The sequence below is a fragment of the Cebus imitator genome, unplaced genomic scaffold (assembly GCF_001604975.1).
Source record: "Cebus imitator isolate Cc_AM_T3 unplaced genomic scaffold, Cebus_imitator-1.0 Scaffold76, whole genome shotgun sequence".
NCBI classification, from domain to species: Eukaryota; Metazoa; Chordata; class Mammalia; order Primates; family Cebidae; genus Cebus; species Cebus imitator.
The window spans coordinates 9,028,164-9,043,719 of NW_016107391.1; the positions used below are offsets into that span (position 1 = coordinate 9,028,164).

At 48.1% G+C, this 15,556-nt stretch overlaps 1 protein-coding gene across 2 annotated transcripts in view; it reads left to right on the forward strand.

Annotated features, from left to right (window-relative positions):
• FSTL4 (follistatin like 4) overlaps positions 1-15,556 on the forward strand; it is a 425,558-nt gene that overhangs the window by 384,410 nt on the left and 25,592 nt on the right. The window contains exons 8-12 of one of the 2 annotated variants that reach the window (XM_017532416.1): positions 1,814-1,934; positions 9,334-9,495; positions 9,875-10,009; positions 10,994-11,020; positions 14,534-14,652. In XM_017532416.1, the coding sequence (XP_017387905.1) occupies positions 1,814-1,934; positions 9,334-9,495; positions 9,875-10,009; positions 10,994-11,020; positions 14,534-14,652 (564 nt within the window). The remainder of the gene's footprint in view (positions 1-1,813; positions 1,935-9,333; positions 9,496-9,874; positions 10,010-10,993; positions 11,021-14,533; positions 14,653-15,556) is intronic. The other variant, XM_017532418.1, reaches the window with a different exon arrangement.

Consider the following 15,556-nt stretch of genomic DNA (forward strand, 5'->3'; position numbering starts at 1 on the left):
CCACCACACTGGGCCTACTTGGGGTTTTTGTTTTAGTAGAGACAGGGTTTCACATGTTGGCCAGGCTGGTCTCAAACTCCCAACCTCAAGTGATCCACCTCAACCTCCCAAAGTGCTGAGACTACAGGCATGAGCCACTGCACCCAGCCCAGAAAGTGTCTTTAAGGAATTTCGGGACAGTGGTGGCCGGGCCCCCTGGAGTGTGAGCAAGGGAGAGCATTGGCATTTGGGGACAGGAGCTTACATGAATATCAGCGGAGGACCCGGGGGCTGCCTTCAGCTGCTTTTAGCCCTCGTGCCACCATGGCCTCCTATCCTGCCACCAGAGTGCTTCTGTGGAAAGAGGAAGCTCAGAAAGGGCCAGGGAATGGCAGGAGGGATGATGTAGTGCTTGCTCCAGGGGGTTAAAAGGAGTTTCGTATCTTCTAATAAACACAAGAAAAATAACATCCCCACGTATATCATCATCCTACATTCAAAAATACATCCACATGCATTTTCTCACTGGAGCTCCCAACACCCCATATGGCAGGCAGGCCGTATATATTGTCCACAACTTACAGGTGGAGAAGCCAGTGCCCACAGAGACTGGGTACGTTGGTCACTGGCAGAACTCAAGCTAAATCCTGGATCTCCTGAGTCCCCATCAGTCCCCACAGATGACAGTGCACAGCCCCCTTGGTCATCAGTGAGCCTGAGCCTTCTCTGTCCTATCAGCTCTGAGCACCATATCATGGGAGATGTTTGGTAGCCAAGGCCCAACCTGATGAGGGCTCTCTGTAGAAAGCGGGTAATTCCAATCCCTGGCATGTCTGTAATTGGTACCTGGAAGGGCCAGCATTGGGCACAGGTTTGCAAAAGGGGATGCAGCTGACTGGGCAAGTGCTTGGTGCCCAGTGCTTGTCAGGGGACTCCAATGCAGCCAAAAGTCCCTCCTGCCCATCCCTCCCCTATGCACTGGCCCAATAAGACCCCATCGTGTGAGGCTGCAGAGATGACAGTGCCGAGGCTTACTGGGCCATTTCCTGTGGAACCCGCGGGCATCGGCCTTTCCTAGTGCTCTTTGATGTTCCTGCCCTGGTTTGTTGCTGTTGTTGTTGTTGTTGCCCCATTTTCCCCTTAGTTCCATTTCCCTTCCCTTGGGTTACCAAGATCTCTGCAAGCTGCCTGAAATCATTCTGGGATTGAGGTAGGATCTAAAGCACAAGCAGGCCAACTGCAGCCCATGGGCCAAATCCAGGCCACCAACTTTAAATAAAACTTTATTGGAACACAGCCACATTCATTCATGTATGTGTTGTGAAGGCTATTTTCATGCTGTAATGGCAGAGTTGGGTATTTGGTAGAAACTGTGCTACCTATGAAGCCAAAAATATCTTTTCGGTAGCCCTTTAAGAAAGTCTGCTAACCCCTGCTCTAAACAAGCCTGCCCTCCGGAAACAGCTGCTCATCAGGTGAGCCACACCCCTGTAAAACAAGCAGGCAGCAGGTAAATAGGGGGACACGTGGACTGAGTTGCTTGAAGCTGAGAGGGTGTGTGCTGGGGGAGGTGGTCAAACCGGGCCTCACGGAGGAGGCGCCAGGTGCACAAGGCCTTACACGGATCCAGGAGGCCTGGGCCCACAATGTGGAGGTGAGACGGGGTTGCTGCTGCCCAGGATGGCTCAGCCCTGCAGGCAGCTCTGGCTGAGCAAGGGACAGGCAGAAAGGAACAGTCTCCCAGCGGCAGGATTTTTGGAAAACCAGGAGACAGCTATGGTTTCTACTCTACTCAATAAAGAGGCCAGTCTCATTGTCTTCTTTGCCTGTGCAGGACTTCGGAGAGGATGACTCCCTGTACATCACCAAGGTGACCACCATCCACATGGGCAATTACACCTGCCATGCCTCCGGCCACGAGCAGCTGTTCCAGACCCACGTCCTGCAGGTGAATGGTTAGTAAATGGCTCCATGCATGTCGTCCCCTCAAAGCCTCCCCAAACTGCTGCTCAGATCAACCCTTGTCCCCTCCTGTATTCTGCCTTTTTAAAGAAATATCTAACCTCAATATTTCATCTCTTATAAGTAAAGGGGAACAGTGTGGAAAGGGCAAAATCTTTCGACCAGTTTTCATATTTGGCTGCACCCACAGCCTCCACAGGTGAAACGAATCCAAGTACCAAGGGCGTGAGCCATTCAGGCCAATCATGCCCGGCAGCTGGGGCTCCTACAGGCCGTGCAGCGTGGAGCATGCCCCTTAGGCAACATGGTGCTGCTAAGCCGCTGTGGCCTCTGGCTCCAGCGAGAGCAGAAACTGAAGTCCACCACTCCTTCCAGGTGGTATGGAACCATATCACTTGTTCAATTAGGAGGCTCTGTTTCCTCCGACAAGGGCTTGTGCCCATCTCCATCCTCAAGAGGCCCGATGAGCCTCATCTTAGCCAAGCCGGGGTAGAAACTGAGGCTTGGAAGGTTTTCCTTGACTCTCACAGGCCCCTGTATTGCCAGGAGTCCCAGAAGCTGAAGAATTAACTGCCTCCTGATTATAGCAGCCAGGGTTTTCCCAGCACTTGCCTCAGTCAGTCTCTGTGCTCAGCCCTTTACATGGACCCTCCCATCCATGTATCTTAACCCACTTCATGGATGAGTTGCTAAAGAAGGTTACTTGCCTGGGGTCACACAACTGATGGGTGTTGACCTGGACCCAGAGCCCGTACTCTGACCTCTAGGGCACACTGCTGGCTGTCTCAACCTGGTCTGATGAAATAAGTATATAATGCTTGAGAAATGCCTGGCAGATGATACATTCAAAGTCCAAGGTAGGGCAGACACGGGGTGATTGTTGGTGTAGCTCAAGCCAAATTTAGCCATAGTTGGTGAACACAGATGGTCAGAGCTGGTGGCTCCTCAGAGAGCCTCCTTCCCCTTATACAGATTGGAAAATGAAGACCCAGAGAAAATGTTCAAGCCAAGAATTGAATATAGGCTGCTGCTTTCTCCCTGGAGCTGCCACACTCCCAGCAGTGGGGGCAGGACCCCATGCAGAGGCAGGGCCGCCACCTTCTGGGACTTCCCCTTCCGTGCCTCTGCCCTGATTCGGTTGACTAAAAAAACTGTTTCAGGCAACTACTTCCTCTCTCAAATTATTAGTATAACTTACCCATAACCCAGACCTCCCAGAGATGCGGCCCAAGCACTGACATGATTTATAACTTTGTGTAAACCTCTTGCATTGCTTTCATAGGAAGGAGCAAGAAATTGAGACATAAATGATTAATCCATTAAATTACAAACACCCTCGACCTCCCCACAGTTCAGAAAAGTAGCGATTCATTCCTAAAAACACAATAATAATCTCCTGAATCTGTTTATTACTCCCGCATGGTACTTTTGTGACTGCCTCTTAAGGATATATTTATGCTGCCTTTCACCTTGGGAATGGTTGGTGTTTCCCAAAGACAATGGGATTTTGCGTTATGGATGCAAAATGTTTTCACTTGAAGGTTTTCAAATTTAAGAGAAAATGAGGTCAGTGTGATGGCTCACACCTGTAATCACAGCACTTTGGGAGTTTGAGGCCAGTGGATCTCTTGAGCCCAGGAGTTCGAAGCCAGCCTGGCCAACGTGGTGAATCCCTGGCTCTATAAAAAATTCAAAAATTAGCCATGTGTGGTGGCAGGTGCCTGTAATCCCAGCTACTCAGGAGGCTGAGACATGGGAATCGCTTGAACCCAGGAGGTGAAGTTTGCAGTGAGCCGAGATAGTGTCGCTGCCCTCTAGCCTGGCCAATAGAGGGAAACTCTATCTCAAAGGAAAGAGAGAAAATGAATGTGTGTGCCTAGGATATATTAATTTCACATTATTTTTAATGTGTGGATTAACACAAAAGGAAAAGAGGAGATCAGGGCCAAAGGAAAGAGCTGGATGTCTCCCACGTTGCTGGCAGAGAGCTTGGTCTCCGCCTTTCCCTGGCAGTGCCCCAGGAACTTCACAGACCCACAGAGACCCTCCCTGCCCACATGGTTCCGTCCTCCTGGCGGGAGGCTGGATCCAGAGTTCTGGCACGGAGCTGCCAAGGGCTGGCTCTAACTTTGAGTGTGGACAACACTTTGTTCTCAAGGAGAAAAATGGGGCATAGTTCAGAGAGAAACTGGGATAAAGAGAAGGGCTTTTTTTTTTTTTTTTTCAAGAAAGGAGAAATAAAAGCATTGTATGGGCTAGCAGGAAAAATCTAGTAGAAAGGGGGACCAGGATGCAGGAGTGAGAGGCGTGAGAGCTATGTCTGAGCTCTGGTAGGAGGTAGGCATGACACGAGAATGGTCTGGAAGTGGCAGCGAGAGCCCAGGAGAAGGGTGCCCACCCCACCTCCCAGCCTGTTGGTACCAAGAGAAAGAGGCCCCCTCTGAAGCTGCTGCGGGAGAAGCTGCGTCCTCAGGATGAAGCCAGGTTTCCATCAGAGCAAGAGGGTGAAGGAGGACTCAGAGAAGTCTGAGGATGTGTGAGATGTTAATGACAGAACATGAGTTCCAGAAGGTACAACAGAAGGTTCTGGGGAGGAGGAATGCCCCAGAGGCCTGGGCTTCTTGTGGAGATTGGCATGATTCAGGATAAGGGGCAGGAGGAGAAGAGGTGTAATGATCCCCAGTAGAGAGTTGGGGCAACACTGGGGAGACACAGGGGCATTGGAGGTGAAGCAGGCAGATCTGAGGCCCCCTCTTTAGTCCTGCTGAAGGGCTGGAAGCCGGGAGGGAGTCATCCTGCCCACTTCAGCTCAAAAAACCTCAAGACCAGCAGAGGGTGCCTCTCACTCTAAGCACATGTGAGCCATCTCTTTGCGCTACCAATGGAGACCCAGGTGTCTTGCATTTAGTCGTGTATTTTTAAGTGAATGATTCATTCCACACCCTTGACTTGCAGTCAGGTCTCATTTTGTTCTAGAACACTGCCATGTACTTCAGTTCAAAATTAGCCCTGAATTGGTCTGGGAGAGCTTCCAAGTCAGGAGTGACTCAGGGACTTTTCTGGAACCTGTTAGGTAAATGCAGATCCTCCCGCCCCATCACACTGGGGGTGAGCCCAGCATCATGCTTTACCAAGCTCCCCCCGCCTGCCCACCATGCCATTCATGTAGGTCTGCGGGATTCCTATCAGAGGCCAGTACTGAGGCACAGGCCAGTGGAGCGCTGGTGCCAGCCACCTCACTGAGGGGTCGGTCTACCACCCACCATACAGAGGCAAGCTCATTCCTTGAGTTTCCAGTTCACTGGACAAGTCTACCACCAGTTAAAGGACAGGCACCACAGAGAGCAGGAAGCACTTCCTGACTGAGGTGAGAGGGTGAAGCCTGCTCCCTAGGGGGACAGTTTTTTTGGGACCACTGTCCCCATCCTCCCCAAGCTCTCTCTGGAAGTGATTATCTCACTCGTGGTTAATTCTTGAATCACCTCCCCCAGACAAAAAGCTCCATGAGGGTAGAGCCTGAGGCTGTGTCACTCACTGCTGTGTGTGGCATGCCTGACACGTGGCTGGTATTTAATAAACTTTGGCTGCAAGCATTGAATTGACAGAGTTTTGTAAAATGCATCAGGATCATTAAGATAGGGCCACACTCAGAAGAGAATGCCCACAGCTCTTCCTCGGTCCTCTCTCCCTCCACCCCACTTTGCAACATTTGATATTGTCAAACTTTGTAATATCCAGTATAGCAAAATGACAATCACTGTCCTTTTTCAAAATTTCCTCAGATGTTCTTGCATATTTTTTCTTCTAAATTCAGAATTGTTTTGTCAAACCCTACTAATTGATTTTTATTTTTTGAGACAGGGTCTCCCTCAGTTGCCCAGGTTGGAATGCAATAGCATGATCTCAGCTCACTGCAGCCTCAATTTCCCAGGATCAAGCAGTCCTCCAACCTCAGCCTCCCAAAGTAGCTGGGATTACAGGTGCATGCCACCACATTTGGCTAGTTTTTTATATTTTGGGTAGAATCAGGGTTTTACCATGTTGCCCAAGCTGGTCTCAAACTCCTGGACGCAAGCGATCCACCCACCTCAGCCTCCCAAAGTGCTGGGATTACAGACGTGAGCCACCCTGCCTGGACTCCCAACTGATTTTTTATTTGGAGTTAGATTAAACATATGGCCTAATTTTAAGTTTATTTCCTAACAATATTAAGTCTTTCTACCCAAGAACATCTCTCTCCAATTAGCGAAGCCTTTTTTAATGTCATCAGTGAGGTTTTGTTTTCTCTGTGTAGTCATTACTGGTGTATACGCAAGCTATTAATTTTGTATGTTTTGGTACTGGCCTCTTTATGCACCAATTAATCCTTACGACTTTACTGGCACGTTACCTGGATGTAGCCACATACCATTTTTCTCCATTGCTTTACTATTTGTACCTCTCATTTCTTACCTTCCATTTACAGCATCCAGCATGACATTGAGAGTCTGGTATTGCCTCCCTTCCTTTGTCCTTTTTCTTTCTTCCCAAATTAATGTTTCACCACTTGAAAAAGAATGGTGCTGTTTCTTCTTTTTATAGAGATATTCTTCATTGCACGAAGAAAATATCATTCCGTTCCTATTTTATTGAGGGGTTTTCCCCAAGAAATTGATTTTGAGCTTTTTTCAAAGGTCCTTCTGGTGTCTAGCAAGAGAATCAAATGGCTTTTCTCTTTGACTTTGGAATGATTAATGGTAGATTTCGTAATAGTTAGCCATTGAAATGTATTACACTTGCTCACGGTGTGTTCTGTCAATACCAAGCTAGATTTGACTTGTCGATATTTTACTTGGAATTTTGGTGTATCGCGTCCTAAATGAGATCAGTCTGTAGTCTTTTTTGCATTATCTGCCGGGTTTTGGCATCCAGGTTATGCTGCCTTCGTGATGTAATTTGGAGCATCTTCCCTGGTCTATGCCCTAGGAATTATTCATTCCTTAAATGAATGAAGGAATTTTCTGAAAAAAACCCGTCACAGTGTCTTTCGGGTTAGTAGTACTTTACAGTAGTTTTAAATGTTCTCTCCTTAATTCAGTGTTGGTACTTTCAAGTTTCCTGTTTTGTTTTTATTATCTGAGAGAGGTTCTTGCTCTGTCATCCCCAGACTGGAGTGTAGTGATCACAGATCACTACAGCCTCAGCCTCCCGGGCTCAAGGGGTCCTCCCACCTCAGCCTCCTCAGGAGCTGGGACCACAGGTGTGTGCCACCACACCTAGCTACTGTTTGAATGTTTACTAGAGATGGGGTTTGCCATGCTGCCCAGTCTGGTCTTGAACACATGGGCTCAAGGGATCTACCCGCCTCAGCCTCCCAAACTGCTGAGATAATAGGCCACACCTGGCCTAAAGCTTCCTTTTAATCCATTTCATTGAGACTTTTACATTTATTGCCAATAACTGAATACAGTATTCTCATATTTTTTAATCCCCTCTGTGTTTTCTATTTTTTTCATTGATCAAACTTGCCAGGAATTTGGCTGCTTTGTTGGTTTTTACAAACAGCTCTTAAATTTCTTTACCAGTTCTGTTCTTCAGCTTTCTGGTTGATTCATTCATTTTTGTTTCTGTCTGCATTGATTCTTCTTCTACTTTCTTTAAGTTTACTCTGTGGTTGCCAGGTATAGACAGTGATCTAGTAAGATCTCCAGGTCCTGGTCATTCCTATTCTAGAACCCTGGTGGCTCTATCCCCTTCTCCAACCACCCCCCAGGCCAGGACTCCTGGTCCCCCAAGTTTTATCTCCATGTTCCTGAATGCTAATGAAAACTCTATCTGTTCAAAGGGAACCTCACTCCTCCCTCTACCAAAGGCAGGTGCAGGAAAGTTTCTACCTTTCCTCTTTGGATCAAACGGGAGTCAGAGAAGAGAGCTACACATTTATGTTGGAAGCAGTCCTCCAGACATGCCTCCACTGGAGCTCTATGGACCTCCTCCATCCCTGGTGTGTGACCCTAGGGGCCTGACCTGTGACAGGCTTTTCTGCCACTCCCTGGCACTCTCCCCTAGAGCTTCAAACAAATAAAAACTGAGGCAAGGACTTGGACTTTATTGTTCTGGGTCTCTGTGTGTTTTGGCATTGGGTGCTCAGAGCTCATGATATTGAAACAGCTCTGGGCCACTGGAGGATGGGATTGTTTCCCTTGGCGGTTGTCCATTTAGCTTTCACCTCTGCCCCCAACTGTGTCCCACGGATCAAGGAAAGACTTGAAACTCAGATTGACTTGAAGGAATGAGGAGCAGCCCCTGAGGAGTTGTGGCAGGAGCTACAGAGCTCATGTCTCACAGTGAGGCAATGGAGTTTTTCTTTTGTCCTCTGCCCATCCCGCTGGGGTCCCAGGACCCACACTATCACCTTTTTCTACACAAGTACCAATTTATTCTATGCTCTGGTCCCAAGAAAAATCCTCTCTGTTCTAAAGTACTGGGGTGCTTTCTTTTATTGAACAACAGGGGCTTCCAGATAACTCTAGGAAAATGTAGTTGTCCACTTCAAGAAGAATCCACTCCCCCATCTCCAAGAGCAGTGTGTTTGTGTTTTAGTTTAATATGCAGGTATGTTTACATCTCACAAATCTTTTTTGAAAGAGTGTAAAGTAAAAAGGTATGGATAAAGAAGAACCCTCAATTTCACTCTCACTGCTTCTTCCAGGCCCCTCCCCACCGCTGGCCTGGGTAGGAAGGGCCAGAGCCTTGTGTAGGGTGCTGGAGCCTTGCCCACCCATGCTCATCTGGTTAGTGGGCAGGGTCACACCCCCAGCCCTAAACTTAACTGTCAGGGCCCATGGCTGAGTCACTGTGAGCCGAGGAGGGCACACCTGGCCTTTCACCCATGTTCCAGGGGTTGGGAAGTAGAGAAATGAAAATGACCTGCTGGAAAATAAATGGACTTCCTCAGAACAGGAGCCCTGCTGGTCAGTCCCATAAATGCTCTGTGATATATTTCCTCTAAGAAATTAACCCCTATCCATTGACTTTCTGATAACAGAAAGAGAATATATCTAAATTTTATTCATTTTATTCATTCAGAAATTTCAGTGGCTGCTGTTCTTTACATGTAGCAGCTGAGCAGCATTAAATATTAGGACGACCTTCTGATCATATTTAGAATAATGATGAAAAAGCCATGAATTATAGGGTACAACGCCTGACATGTTTATTATCTGCAATCTATTTTACATCTCTTTCTTTTAGAGCTTGAGTTGCTGGACAGGATTATTTTAAGCTGGTTAAATAGAAAACTCCAGTCACCTCTTGGGTTCACCCCTCCAGAGCAGGGTCACAGGCTGGGCTACAGACCCAGGCCCAGGTCAGGGCCGCCTCTTTCTCACCAGCACTGACTCTCACCCACAGTGCCACCCGTCATCCGTGTCTATCCAGAGAGCCAGGCACAGGAGCCCGGAGTGGCAGCCAGCCTAAGATGCCATGCGGAGGGCATTCCCATGCCCAGAATCACTTGGCTGAAAAACGGCGTGGATGTCTCAACCCAGATGTCTAAACAGCTCTCCCTTTTAGGTAAGAACTGCCTTTGGTAGATGTCTGTGATATTCCCATCCAAATCAAGCTGAGATTCCAGGAATGGAAATGAGAGGTGTAATTTGTTTCTAAGTCAGGCAGGTTAGGCGTGAACAGATGGCTCCCCAAATTTCCCTGTTATCTGTGCTCACACAGGTCTTTTTGGGTTTTCTGAGAGCAATGATGAGAAGTTGTCACTCGGGCCCAGCTCACCCTCAGTGCATTTCAGCTGTGCCAGCCTTTTCTGGATGTATGATCAGAGCTGCTGGCTGCCCAGGGGCATGGCAGCCCTAACACTCTTAATAGCCCTGTGAAGGAAATGGGGAAGTGAGGGGGTCTCTGGCTGAGCAGTCCACCCTGAGCACTGTCCTTTCTGCAGCCAATGGGAGTGAACTCCACATCAGCAGCGTTCGATATGAAGACACAGGGGCGTACACCTGCATTGCCAAAAATGAAGTGGGTGTGGATGAAGATATCTCCTCCCTCTTCATTGAAGACTCGGCTAGAAAGACCCGTGAGTCGACACTTGCCTTTATGCTTCTCACTGAGCTGGCTGGGAGGTACTGGGTAGCAAGGGAGGGCACCGATTGCCCAGGGCCACAGCTGCCAACCATGAGCCCATGAAGACAGGGGTAAGCCTCATATCCATCCCTCTGTGCATAAAGCTGGAATTGGAGGGCACCCAGAGGTGAGCATACCTTCCCTAGCAACATAGACTACTCTGGAAACAGACAGGGAAACTCCCTGGACAGCAGACAGAGCCCAGGAACACAAGGAAACCCAAATATTTGAGTCCCAGCTCTGTTTTTTACTTGCTGTATGCTCTGAACCTCTCCCCCTCATCCACAAAATCTGTTATACTATCCACTGTGGTACTGACACCCCCCAGCAGCCCAGAACCTGGGCCGCTGTGTGCACAATGGTGTGCACACATGCACACCGCACACGGTTGGGAGTGTGGTAGCCTTTATACTAGGGATCTGGCCCATCGCTGTGCTAAATGTGCTCTCCTCATAACCACGCTCCCCAGGTAGGCTTGCAGTTGTGATTTCATGGACATGGGTGTTGATCATGGTCAGAGACTCCAAGCCAAACCACTTTCAACAAAGCAGATAAGCAGAAGTATTTCACGTGGTCATCCTAGGAGAGTCCTAGCTGAAAGTCACTTCTGGTGGTGGTCCAGGAAATCTGGAAGAGACGTTGCTTACTCTTTTGATCATCCATAGAATGTGGGAAATCCCATTGGCTTCTGTGGTCCTAGGGCATGATTTCAAAGATTCGCTGAGGAATCAAAAGGGATTTGTTTTGAAAGCATTTGTTCATGTCCAGAGCTCCCCACAAGGTACTGTTCCCAGGGCAGTGAGTGGTGCAGATTCTGTAAGTGATGGACTAGGTACCAGGATCTTCATAAATGGAATCACTAAAGGTTTAGACACTGCTTTCTTCTTTTTCCTTCCCTAAATCACATTCCTGCTTTCCTCATTCTCTGCTGCTGCAGTTGCAAACATCCTGTGGCGAGAGGAAGGTACCAAGCGTCGTTGTTCTGCGTCATGCCTGTGATCATACGTGTGTGTGGTTCTGTGACAGGCCATCTTTCTGTGAACTGCCATCAGCTTTCCCACACACAAGGCAGCCGTACAAGGAGGGCCTATGTGCCACATCAGATGGTAGCAGGCAGTCAATGTCAAATTCCAGTGGCCTATGCATTGAATCAAATTTAAAACATACTCATGTCTTTAATGAGAAATTTTTTAATGCAAAGCTTTCATTAAAAGTGGCTGTAACGTCTGCTGAAGCAGAACAGTTGGCAGGGTTCCTGGTCAGATCTGGGCCTTAAACTTTTTTCCAGTAGCTGACTGGTGTTGGGTTTAGTGCTTCGTTTATCTTGTGTGGTTTAAGAAAGTCAAAGTTGTAGATCCCTACTGGATAGTAGCTGTACCTTAAATATGCTTTGATTGAGGAAATGCTGAGGTTTATCATAGAGTCAGGCCCTTGTTCAATAGCAAAACCTGCCATGATTTCTGTCAATGTTTATTTTTAAATGTATCTATTTTCAGAAACATATTTATCAAACAAAACTTTAGTAAGTTGAGCCATATGAAATTGCTATTTTTGTGCATCAAAAATGGTCTAATATTGACAATTTCATATGGTTCAAAATATAGTGGGCATGTGTGGGAGCTGGTGGCAGAGCCTGAGTCACTGTGTGGATGCAGGTGCATGCCCGGGTCCCAGTCCCCACAGTGTCTCCACAACCAGATCTGAGTCCAAATCCCCTTGTGGCAACTCATTCTCCAGCTCAGTGGGCAGCAGGAGGTACCATGTGATTGACAGGTTAAGCACAAAATCTCCCTGTTTGAAAACTAAGACATTTCCCATCTCATTTTTTCCTCAAGAACTTCACACGGTGTTACCTACAGCCTGGCGTACACATGCAGACACATACTCAGAACAATTTCTTGAACGTCAGGCGCTAAAGCCAACATGATAAGTCTAGGAACAAAACAAAAGCAGATCCCGGAAAATGAGAAACTGCTGTCAATAGCAACAGTCACTGATCACGCAGGCCTCAGGGCACATTCAAGTCTCAGCAGGAGAAATGAGATGATGAGGGCAGACAAAAGCAGAAACGGCTCCTTCTGGCCCCCTTGGCAGAAGCTACAGTCAGACAGAACCTTCCAGGGAGCCGGATCATGAGGCTGGGTATTCCGCGAAGTCAATTACTTGTTGAATGACTGTTTATTGAGCCTCATTTTCCAGGGCCGACCATGAGCAAGGTCAAGGCACTGCTGTGCCCAGCCCAGAATGTAGCTACAGCCACATACCCCATGTGGACTCTATTATGCTTTCAATCTTATGTTGGTTCTTCCAGCTACCGATTTTCCAAGCAACCCTGGGAGGCTGTCCCTGGAGTCTGTGGCAGTGTACAGTAGAGAAGTGCCTGTTGTGGGTGAGATAGATGGGATCAGAGCAGGTGTGTGCTGGAGTGCTGGCTCCAAACACGGAGATGCTGTGGAGCTAAGACCAGACTCTTGGCAGGTGGTAAGCTTCATCTGGCTATCAAGAAACAGGCTGCCCAGCACCCCAGATTCCTCAGGGAGTGCTTATGAAGAGCTAGCTGGGTACTCCCTGGTATTGGCAGCTGGGTTCCAGCTGCTCCTGGTGGTAGGAGCCCTCCTGCCTGGAGCCTGTCTCGGCACAGACCCCAGAGGGGCTGAGGTTTATCATAGAGTCAGGCCCTTGTTCAATAGCAAGGGCCACTCGCATTAGTGCCTCTGTGTTGCCAAGGACCTAAGGTCCAGAAAACTACTTGCAGAGTTGTTGCAAAGAAGTAAAACAGTGATTCCTGTTGCATTGTTTTCTAACTCACTAAAAACTTGCCCAGATAGTCCATTAACCCAGCGTACCAGTTTTCTCAGCATGCTAAGAAAAAAAAAAAAAAAAAAGCAAGCTAGAAAAGAGATTTTTTCACATATTTAATTACCCTAGAATTCATAGAGATCTTAATGTTCTAGATTTAAAAGAAATGAAGAAAGGAAGTGAAGAGGAGAGGGAAATGAGAGGAAGTCGGGAGGAAACAGGAAGGGAGAAGGAAAGAGGGAAGGAGAGCTCTGGACCTTACATATCTTTGTACCTTGCTCCCCCTTTATAGAGACAGAACGAGTGACAGAGGCAAGAAGGCAGGCCCTATGGTCTAGCCCCAGCTCTGGCACAGAGACAAGTGGCCTCAGCCAAGCCCTGTTCCCTCCTTGGACCACTCAGTTTGTCGTCTTTAAAATAAGGAGGCTGAACTAGCTGGTCCCCAAGGCCCCTTTTTGGCCAGTTTGCATGGACCTTCTCCCCAGACAGCCACAGCCATGGGCCGGGGTCGGGGGAGGCAGGGGGGCATGACCAGGGTGTAGGCTCTGCTGCCTGGCATGGGGTGCCACAGATAAATGACAAGGGTTGAGGGGCAGAAGTGACAGCGAGCTATCTGGAAAGATGGGTTGGCCAGCGCAGCCAGGATGGAGTTTGGGCAATGGGCAGCATTCTTAGGACTTCACATTCTAGGAAGTGACACTACACATACATGGGTTTAAAAAATAAAATGAATTTATTATTACAGGCAGTGGCTCGCGCCTGTAATCCCAGCATTTTGGGAGGCCAAGGCAGGTGGATCACCTGAGGTCAGGAGTTCAAGACCAGTCTGACCAACATAGAGAAACCCTGTCTCTACTAAAAATACAAAATTAGCTGGGCGTGGTGGCACCTGCCTCAGGAGACTGAGGCAGGAGAATCGCTTGAACACGGGAGGTGAAGGTTGCAGTGAGCCGAGATCACACCATTGCATTCCAGCCTGGGCAACGAGAGCAAAACTCCGTCTCAAATAAATAAACAAATGAAAGCCTTCACTACTTTGGCATCCACTGATCCATTCTGATGTGACTAGTATATAAAATAAACAATCAAGGGAGGTTTTCCCGTTCAGAACAGGAAAGGTCAAACGTATGTCAAAGCCAAGGCTATCTTTTATCTGAAAACCTGTAATGAACTCTAGATGACTTAGGGTAGCTGTACATAGCCTGTGACATGTTTTACTGATTCATAGTCCTGGGGACCCTTTCTCCACCCATCCAACCAAGAGCTGGCTGCTCATTCTACCCCACCCCAACCAGGAATAGCATCTCCTGCCTGCACCAGATGCATCCACATGACTGGCTTCTTGTGCGTTCAATGCTGCGCGTGACCCTGCCTAGGAGCCCACTGCTTGTTCTTGTGTGTTCAATGCTGCGTGTGACCCAGATCCATCCACATGGCCGGTTTCTTGTGTGTTCAATACTGCGTGTGACCCAGATGCATCCACATGGCCGGTTTCTTGTGCGTTCAATGCTGCATGTGACCCAGATGCATCCACATGGCCGGTTTCTTGTGTGTTCAATGCTGCGTGTGACCCAGATCCATCCACATGGCCGGTTTCTTGTGTGTTTGATGCTGTGTGTGACCCTGCCTGGGGTCCGACTGCTTGGAGGAGCATGCTCATTCCATTTGCTTCTCCCAGGCCTCAGCGTGGGAAACATGTTCTACGTCTTCTCCGACGACGGCATCATCGTCATCCATCCTGTGGACTGTGAGATCCAGAGGCACCTGAAACCCACAGAGAAGATTTTCATGAGCTATGTAAGTATCTGTGCCTGGGGCAGCTTCTACATCATACACATGCAAAATCCTAAAAGTCCATCTTTAACTATGCATGCCATTTAATTTCTAAAATTCCATTTGCTATATGTGGTGTAGTTCCAAATTATTTCCAAGGCAAAGAGGGGACTAGATGAGGCCAATAATTTAAAACCCTCATTCCTTCATCCAGCAGCCACTTCTCTGCACTGAGCCTCTGAAGCCCAGGCAGTGTACAAATGGGTTCCTGGCCTCCAGAAATTCACAAACGATGGAGACAGCAATATGAACAGACAGTTGCCAAACAGGTGTTTTCTCAGTGGCCTTCAGGGAACTAAGGCCAGGTAGAAAATAATGATGGAACATTCAGGGCAGAGGCAGGAGAGAGGATTGCTATGGCGGATCCAGGAAAGCCCTTCCAGGATAGTCTTAAGACCCAGCTGTCAGGAGGCTGCCCCCAGGGCTGTGGTCCCCACACTAGGCCTCTGTTCCTCTGGCTTGTTTCCCAGTTGGCCTTGTGGGATACCCTGAGCTCCTTGAGGATAGGACTATCGTGTTGAATCCCAAAGGGTCATCTTGGTCCCCCATATGCCTTCCCCTTGGAGGATATAGACAGTATGTCCTTAGTTGTGCGCAATGAAATAAGTGTGCACAATTCACTCAGTGGATAGTTATGGGCTTGGAGCCCATGGAGGAAGTGGGCTTGGCCCAGGCAAGTTCCTAAAGCATTGCTGTGCTGGCTATTGGTATATCTCAGGCTGTTCCATTTCTCACATTTGTGGCTTTGGGAAAAGCTATTTTCCAGGCTATTTCATTTGAGTTAATTATTTTTAAGAAGTGTTATTTCCCATCAATGTTCCTTCCATATATTAATAACAGCTATGAAGCCAGTTAGAAAGAGTTTTAG